Raw genomic sequence first — 8516 nt, 5'->3', positions numbered from 1 at the left:
AGCATTTAGCCTGACGCAAATCCAAACAGTGCTTGGCCTCCTCTTTTCTTAAGGCCTTCCTGCATTTGCGAAGCAGCTTGATTCTGTTAGCTTCCCAGCAAGACGCGAGCAAAGAGGGGGGGCCATACAGGAGACGGCCTCGCCCCAGGAGAGCCGTGCCTCGCACAGCCTGCGCAGGGGCCCGCCCCACGTTTCAAGCTGCACGTCAGCGTGGTGAATTTTCCTGTGAACCGAGAGGGATGTTTTATAGTTTTGACAATGCTGAGATTAAAATTTCAAAACTTGTCTTGTTTTTATTTATGTCAAGCAAGAACACAGAGCGCTGTGAACAACCTCCTCCTCTTGTTTGCTTCAGACCCTCCTGACCTCTCAAGATAAACCTCACTGGGTGCCCGGGGGTACCGAGCCTGCTTTCCAAATAAACAATGCTGAAACAAGGGAAGGGCAGCTGAATGCTGAGGAGAAACGGTGATTTTGTTTAACATACCAGCGTGGGCTTTCCCGGCCTATCAGCAGAAGGTTTCCAGTGCTGGAGCAACACGGTCAAGGGCATTTCCTATTTATTTTAACAAATTTATTCTGGATCCCTTAAGAACTATTCCCTTGAAGGACTCAGACTTCATTAGTTACTTCATCTTCCACTCCAGCAGTTACTAGTCGCACTTAAAGCTGCAACTGTGGCCAAATGACAAGAAATCCTGCATGGAAGTTGGGAAATGTTGCCTTTGAATGAGAAAATGAGAGAGTCCAGAAGGAGTCTGAGAACAGCAGTTTGGTCCTTAGAGTCCTCTGTGATTTAGGGCCATCGGAGCAGGCTCTCCTTCGCCCCGGACACCAGCTGGCATTTCTGTTTTCAGGTTTCTGGTTCCTCAGGATCAAGGCTGGCTTCCTTTGCATGGCCAACCCTTCCAGGTGCCAAGGAGGAGTGTGATTTTTGCACTGAAATGTCTAGGAGGAATAAGACTCCCCGGTGGACACAGTCACACGATGCTTCCCAGTGCTACAGCTTCTCATATGTAAAGTAGCTTTCCCTAAATCTGCTGAAACATAAACTGCTGGCACTGTGCCTGTGCTGGAAAGGCAACGGTACATTGTTTGCCTGTGCAGGACAGCATAAACAACTACATTAATCACAGTGGACAAGGCTTTACCATATATTTGTGTAATGCCTAGGACAATGTATCTTGATGCTGACTGGAGCTTCCAGGCACAGCTATACTATATATGAATGATTTTTATATATATATAATACATTAAAAAAGGAGGAAAAAGTATGGTCTTATATATACACAAATAATTTGAGGAGAACCAGCAGCATTTTATGTTTGCTTTCCATGAACAATCGACCTGTTGACCTTTACTGACATGGTGCAGTTGAGAAATGTTACGTAAGCACCGTGTTTGGCAAGGGAATCTGAATTAGATAAAACTGACTGTGAGCCTGAAACCTGGCCTGGTTGTTCTCTCGGGGCGTGTCCACAGTGTGTGTCACCGTCCCAGGAGATGGGGATGTATTTTCCGATGCTGTGTTTTACTCAGAAGCATTCTGTTCATAGCAAATAAAATCCAGTCTGAGGAATAAGTGTTTTGCACTGAATTATTCACCTTGAGAAAGCGGTAGCATTTAGCTGCTGTATTTTATTGGCCTATATAGCACTCCTCACGGGTCTCAAAATGCTGCGGTATTACAAATTAGGGGTGTCTGCAGATGATCCTAAAATACTGCTAGAACATGTCACCTACCAGGATATAATATCACCAAATATCCGTCACCAAAACGAACGTGCCATCTGAGTTGCAAACTAGCAGCTCTTTTAAGAATAACGGGAAACAACTGCTTAAGGAAGTAGGATGCCATTTCTTTCAGAGCCAAGTGCTATTTTAGGTGGCCAGATGTGATCTGTTTTATTAGGAAGTGGCATTAGTATGGCATTTTACCAGCCACGTTATGAACGTGCCAGTCATTTTCATCAATAAAGTCTACTTGGGATCTAATACTTTTTAAAGGAAGCCTACAATACCTCCCAAACCTTTTTTAAATGCGGTAGGATGCTTTTTAAAGAAAGGGAAAGACAGACACGTCACTCATGATTTGATTTTTCAGTTGACATTAAATCCTTAACTCCATTTTGTTCCTTGGAAAAAAGTATCTCCTTCTTGGGCCAGCGCCAACTAAAGCCACGTGTTACCTGCCGGCCCTCCTTGTGCCAGCTAGCAAGATTGAGTCAGTGAGGCAACCCAGTGGCAGTTTGCTGGAGATCTCCTCCAAGGGACCACAGTATCGTCATTTCTATGCATACAAGCATATGCATAATGCTTATTATACATGAGCATAGCAAATGATTGAAAGTGTGGCTTAGTTTTTAAAAATACCATATTATTGTCTATTATTCATTGACCTTGGAAGTTCTTTCAACAATATACAGGACTTCTGCTGCTGTGAATGCCAGCAGCGACGATTTCACAAGCTGGGATGATGAAGTCAAACATTAAATGCTGTTTACAACTACACTGGTCGTTGATTAAAGAAATAAATCCTCACAGAGCCACAAGGACTCCGTCTCCAATCAGTCTGCCTATCCAGCAAGTCAACCCCATGATGTCCTGGAAAAGGGCTGCATAGAGCTGTAAGCCGGACTGGGAGCTGAGAAGCTGAAATCTGTCCTTGTGGAGGCTGGCTGCCTGTCCCCATGCCAGGCAGCGCCCTGCCTGCTGGCTGCACCCGAAGCTGGTGGGATGCTGCTGGGACACCTCCGTCGCACCACGATCTGATCTGGCTAATCAAACTAGTTCGTGTCCTAGAGCGGGAAGGCATGCCCTGTGTCTCAAACACCCTCTTGCTCTAATTGCACTCCCTCTGGGATAGATGTTTTCTCCATATCTGACGTGCGGCTGCCCCTAAAGCCATATAACCTAACCAATTAAAATGGAGTCGTGAATAGAATGATCTCCACTTTGTACCTTAATGAAATCCCTTTAAAGGAACTTTGATTGTTTTCTTATGTCACCCAGTGCACGCTGAGGTAGGGTTTGGGGACTTTTGTGTTGGTTCTGTGTCATTTAGACAGGATGTATTTAGTGAAGCAACTGCTTCCTTCCATTATTACCGATTCATACTGTATTCACACATGGCTCTGCAAAATTTCAGCCAGAGCACTGAGGCATCTAAACTGGATGGCACTCAACGAGTGGAGAGGCTGCACGCAATTCCACCCAGGAAAGGTGTCCTAAGAGTCTAGAGAGTGCTTACCTGTACACAGTATTTTCTCTGTGTAGGTCTTCTAAGCCACAAAGAATCTCTGCTGCATAAAACAAAGCTCTTTCCTCCTCAAAGCCTGGGTTTCCCATGTTGTAGATATGAAACTTCAGGTCACCTCCATTCATTATGGTCAGAACTAAGCACAGTGCATCCTTTGTTTCATAGGCATAGGCTAAATTGACCTAGAAAAATATTTGTGGCATAGTTGTAACAGTTCAGTTAGCTGCTAAAGGACTAACATTTCATTAAAGATTTTCTGCAGAAAAGGAAAAAAATACATTGACTGAATTTGAGATGGGCCCTGTTACAGTAGCAAACATGCATTTTAAAAGTACAGAAAAATCAGACGTTAGGGTTTTATAGATTAATTTTTGTTCAGCCTGGAGAAGAGAAGGCTCCGGGGAGACCTCATTGCAGCCTTCCAGTGCCTGAAGGGGCTACAAGGAAGCTGGGGGGGACTTTTGACAAGGGCCTGTAGTGACAGGACAAGGGGTAACGGGTTTAAATTGAAAGTGGGGAGGTTTAGATTGGATATCAGGAAGAAGTTCTTCCCAGAGAGGGTGGGGAGGCACTGGGACAGGTTGCACAGAGAAGCTGTGGATGGCCCATCCCTGGGAGTGTCCAAGGCCAGGCTGGATGAGGCTTGGAGCAACCTGGTCTAGTGGAAGGTGTCCCTGCCCATGGCAGGGGGGTTGGAACTGGATGGGGTTTAAGGGCCCTTCCAACCCAAACCAGTCTATGATTCTGTGATCTTCAGAAAACCTGAAGGTTAATGCTCGGAGAGCTTCACCAGCTCGCCAAACATATATAATTCCAGGCATACTTTTCCAAATAAGAGAAATCTCAATAATCAAGGCAATCTACGTGTTCTGCTGCACTGTTTTGCTGGATAGCTGTCAAGCCCTCTCTGCTCAGTGGGTCTCCAGGAGGGCCCAGATAGCCCAGTCCTGCGGTGGTCACACGGACCATCGCTGAGGCACAAAGGTCAGCATCACCCTTGCGAGGCTCCAATGGGTGCCTCAGGAACAACCAGACAAGCCAAAAGATGCTCATCACTTTCAGATATGTGCCATTGTCTCTGCTTCTGCCAGAAGTCAGTAACCATTTTGCATCTGTTGTATTCACAGTGTTTCCTAAAATAAGTACAAAGAACACGACAGATGCTGAGAGAATGACACCTTTTTTAAAAACCTAAAGCAAGTTAAAGAGACACAAGAGCTGGCAGATCTCAGGAAAGCCCTACGTCAGACGGCCAGCTCCACGTCACTGTCGAGATTCTCCGACTAGCCAATCTCTTCCCATCTATCTGGGCTGAGTCTCCTCCAAGCTCCTCTTTCCCAGACACTGGGAATTCAGGTAATCACGCTGGATAAAAATAGCTCAGCGTGATGCAGCCCTGCTGCAAGTCAAGGCTGTAAAATGCATCATGTTCCCCTGGTAGAAACAGGCACCTTGCTTGGTGCATTTCTCAAACACCGGAGACTGCAAGGAGTCTCGGCAAAGGTGCACGGAGCAGGACTGAGGTGCAAAGCGAAGGCAGCCTGCTGCTGGCACCCTGCCTGCAGGAGGATTTGGAAGAGGCATGTGATTCAACAGGGGAGAGTGCTCAGCAGGTGAGACGGGAGCTGAGCGCTAGGGAGTTCGATACTCACTACAAACTGACTATTGACTTTTTCTAAAATCTGCTTTTCATTCAGTGCCATGGATTCGCCTTTCCTCTTTTTTATTCTCTTCTTCTCTAATCTTTTGCAGGCGTACATCTTCCCTGTCGCTCGGACTTGGCAAGCGCAGACCTGCAAATTAAAGAGAACAATCGCTGGGTAAGTCGAAGCAAACGCTGTGTCTGGGCTGCACTTTACTCCCCATGAGCTGATTTGATTTAGTCCTTTTAAGGTTAGAGACGGCGGCATAGGCGGGGGCAGCTGGGGAACCGACTACTGTTTCCAAACCTGGTGTGTAATACTGGTTTAATTATTTCACTTTCCTCCTCCTGCTTCCTATCCCACCTCCTTTTGTCTGCGCAGATTGTAATCTGCTCAGCTAAAGCCTGTCCTGCCTAGGCAGCCACCTCGAGGCATCAGTAAAACACAAATAAGGGTGTGACCCTAATTCCACGATGAACAAAACAGGCGGATACAAAATAATTCTCAAAAGTGTTCTTTTGACATTACGGTGGCGTGAGGGGTTAAGTAACAGTGTCAGCAATTAATGAAACTCGGCCTCTGTCGCACCAGGCTGCTGTAACCTGCAGTGTCTGAGAAGTAAGAAACACTCTTAACAGAAACTTTCAGAATTACTCACCTCCCCAAAGCCGCCTTTCCCCAGTACCCTGTACTGCCGAAACGTGTTTTTCGTTACTGGTTGCCTGGAAAAAAAGGAAATAAAAAAAAAAAGAGAGACACACTACATTTAATGCACTCTCTGTGATTTATTTATTTCAGAGCATACTTTTGAAAAGCAAAATAGATAAATATTCTATAAATGCATTATTTCAAGGTAATCGTATTATATAATACAATATATAATTATGTAATTACATTACTTCAATACTATGTATGGCTTGAACTTTTCAATTCCAGCATATTAAGATGTAATAAAATACAACACATTAGTGAGTCACCAGTCTAATTTCTGCTAGCATCCGAGGAGCAAGGAGGGTTCTGAATCTCCGTTACATAGCCTTAGCCTTTGTCAAGCAAAGCTTGAGAGCTTCCAACAAGGTATTAATGCTCATGATATATAGGAATTTCGTAAGGGTAGTGCTGGGCTTTATTGCTTTGCTTGGTCTTCAGGCTGAGAAAGAGATCCAAAATTCAATTCACTAGAAAATATTTCTGGTTTTTTTTACCTTAAACAAACCAGGAAACTGGTGTGAAACAAGGAAAGAAACAATCCCGGGAACCGGAGAGGTGGGTTGAGGTGTTGTTCACAGGAGGGGAGGAAGCCGGGCTCCAAGCCCTGGGGTACCTGCCTCCTGGGGGAGCATTACGGGCAAGATGGGAGGGAAAGCCTGTCTTTCCTTTTAAGGGCCAAATGAAGGGTTAAACAAGCCTGTCTTTCTTTCAGAGGCAGAGTGCTCCCTAAGAATCACTAGACACGATCACTGTATGATCTTACAGGACTCCCACAAAATTCTGCTCTACCAAAAGGGCCTCAGCCTGACACTGAACTTCCACCACGTTTGTTATCATCAGTTTTATAATGTGACAGAAGAACCCTAGTTTCAGAGAGATCCAATTTTGTATCCACCACTCCATCACCAAAGTTTTACAATTGTATTAGCAGTCGATACGAATTTTCCTACCAGCCTTGTTTTCCTCTGGCGGGCAGCCAGTCGGCAGAGGGAGCACAATAACGTGGCTGTTCCCACAACAGCGACGATGAGATTGATGACAATAAGGAATACATGTTAAAGTGAATCGTTTCATTTATGTTCATTATTGTTTTTAAAAGTGGGGGAAGAAAAATATGCAGAAGGCCAAGACTAGAAGAGGAAAAGATGCTATTTTCGGGCTTCTGTGAAGATACTGCAAATGCTGTTGGGGTTAAAAGTGACAATTAGCAGGGATAACTACATGTCTAGCAATGTCCCTGGAATAAACAGACTGTTTGACTCCTCCGCTGGAGACAGCAGGCTGTCAGAAGGAGCTGTTGATCACTCCATGCTACTAACATCTCTTTGCTAATCCTAAAACCAGTTCTCCCAGCTTTTTAAGCTGGATAGGCACATCCAATAGCTTGTCACATTTGTTGGGGGAAAGGAAAAAAGAAATCCTCAAAGCATTTGAGAAAATTCCTTATCCCACGTGTGAAAACAGATAGGAAATAGCCTGGCTAGAGATGAATCATCTGATGTTTTTTTAATTGGAATGGAAGAGTGGATGCTGGATTCAGTAACGATGGCATGTGGAGCACGTCTTGGCATGAAATGGCTCTTCCCTCTGCCCACCGCCTCCCTTCCCTCTTGTGCAGCAGCTTTGTAGCTTTCCAGGGAGAGGAACTGGCACAGCTCCTTTGATCTCCGAGGCATCGTGCCGATACACACCACTCAAGGATCTGGCCCTAGCTCATCTGCCGTAATTAATTCCATTTGTCTCAGCTCAAGGTCACTGTCACCCAGCAGTGTACGTCTGCTACAGCCCTCACCAACGAGGAGAAGGCAACAGCCCCTTTCCTTGCAAATGAATACCCACTAAGGCTGCCTGGTTATTAAATGTGCTCAGAAATGTATAGCAAATAAATATGATGTGATGACCTATATGCTGTATTTTTGTCTGTTTACAGTGATGTAATAATTGTAATAACTGGTCCAGACAATAGAAGTTACCATATTCAAAGCATAGCTAAACAGAGAGACAGGTGAAAGTGCTGACTGTACTTTAATCATACCTAATGATAATGCTGAAGGAAGGCTAACCTGGCTTCATCTTGAAGGCAAAGGGTGCAAACATACTAGCTCGGCTGTTAGATTTTGACCATAGTCTAAAGGCTTTGCATGGAAAGTGAAAAACCTGTTGTATTCATTTTTAATTAAAAAAAAAAGAATAGGGACACTTACCTTTCCAGCCACTTCCACTGGAGAAACCTGTCGAAGTACATGCTGCTTAGGTATTCTTGGAATGGTTCCCCACTGAGGTGGTCAAGGACAGATCTATCTCAGATGAAAAGGATATATAAGCATTTTATAATCCTGAACTTGGAGCAACAGAGGAACAAAACAAGAGGAGAAAATTCAGACTTCTTATACGGGAGGATCATTTTACTTCTACTTTATTTTGTGCTTTATTCTACTCACAGATTCAATCTGGGAACAAAGTGAAATGTTTGGCGTATTTCATAACAGGAGGACTGGTACTGGCTGAATAGTAATATGTAATTTTAACAGGGCGTCCCCCACTGGCTTCAGTGGACTTCCTAAAGGGCTGTTAGTCACTAGGCAACACGTATCTTTGCTTCTGTTAGGAAGCTCAGGAACTGAGCTCCTAAACTTTGGGGGATGTTTACACCTGGACTGAAAATGTCTGGCTGAAGCCCATTTCTGTCAAAGAGAGACCATCAGAGTTGCTATTTTGAGAAAAAAAAATCAATTTCAATTCCTGCTACATAGAAGAAGTAGTAACTGTGATTAAAGTCAAAGGGCTTTTCCTAAAAGCTATGTGCTTTGTAGACTAAAACAGAGGAAAGTAAGTGTAAACAGGGCTGTGGATTTGTTTACGGATCGAGTATTCTGTGCCTCACACAGAGTTCAGTGCAATCA

General features: G+C 44.5%; 1 protein-coding gene across 1 annotated transcript in view; it reads right to left on the bottom strand.

Annotated features, from left to right (window-relative positions):
* The window catches only part of GRK5 (G protein-coupled receptor kinase 5), a gene marked incomplete at both ends in the record, with an annotated part of 77449 nt that overhangs the window by 3261 nt on the left and 65672 nt on the right, over positions 1 to 8516 (bottom strand). Inside the window, 4 exons of the mRNA XM_010150210.1 lie at positions 3251 to 3441; positions 4912 to 5052; positions 5561 to 5624; positions 7818 to 7910. Coding sequence (XP_010148512.1) covers positions 3251 to 3441; positions 4912 to 5052; positions 5561 to 5624; positions 7818 to 7910 — 489 coding nt within the window. The remainder of the gene's footprint in view (positions 1 to 3250; positions 3442 to 4911; positions 5053 to 5560; positions 5625 to 7817; positions 7911 to 8516) is intronic.

Source organism: Eurypyga helias, unplaced genomic scaffold, assembly GCF_000690775.1.
Source record: "Eurypyga helias isolate BGI_N326 unplaced genomic scaffold, ASM69077v1 scaffold15474, whole genome shotgun sequence".
In the NCBI taxonomy this organism is placed as follows: domain Eukaryota; kingdom Metazoa; phylum Chordata; class Aves; order Eurypygiformes; family Eurypygidae; genus Eurypyga; species Eurypyga helias.
The sequence above is the reverse complement of the archived record's forward strand: the minus strand, read 5'-3'. Positions and strand labels throughout refer to the sequence as shown.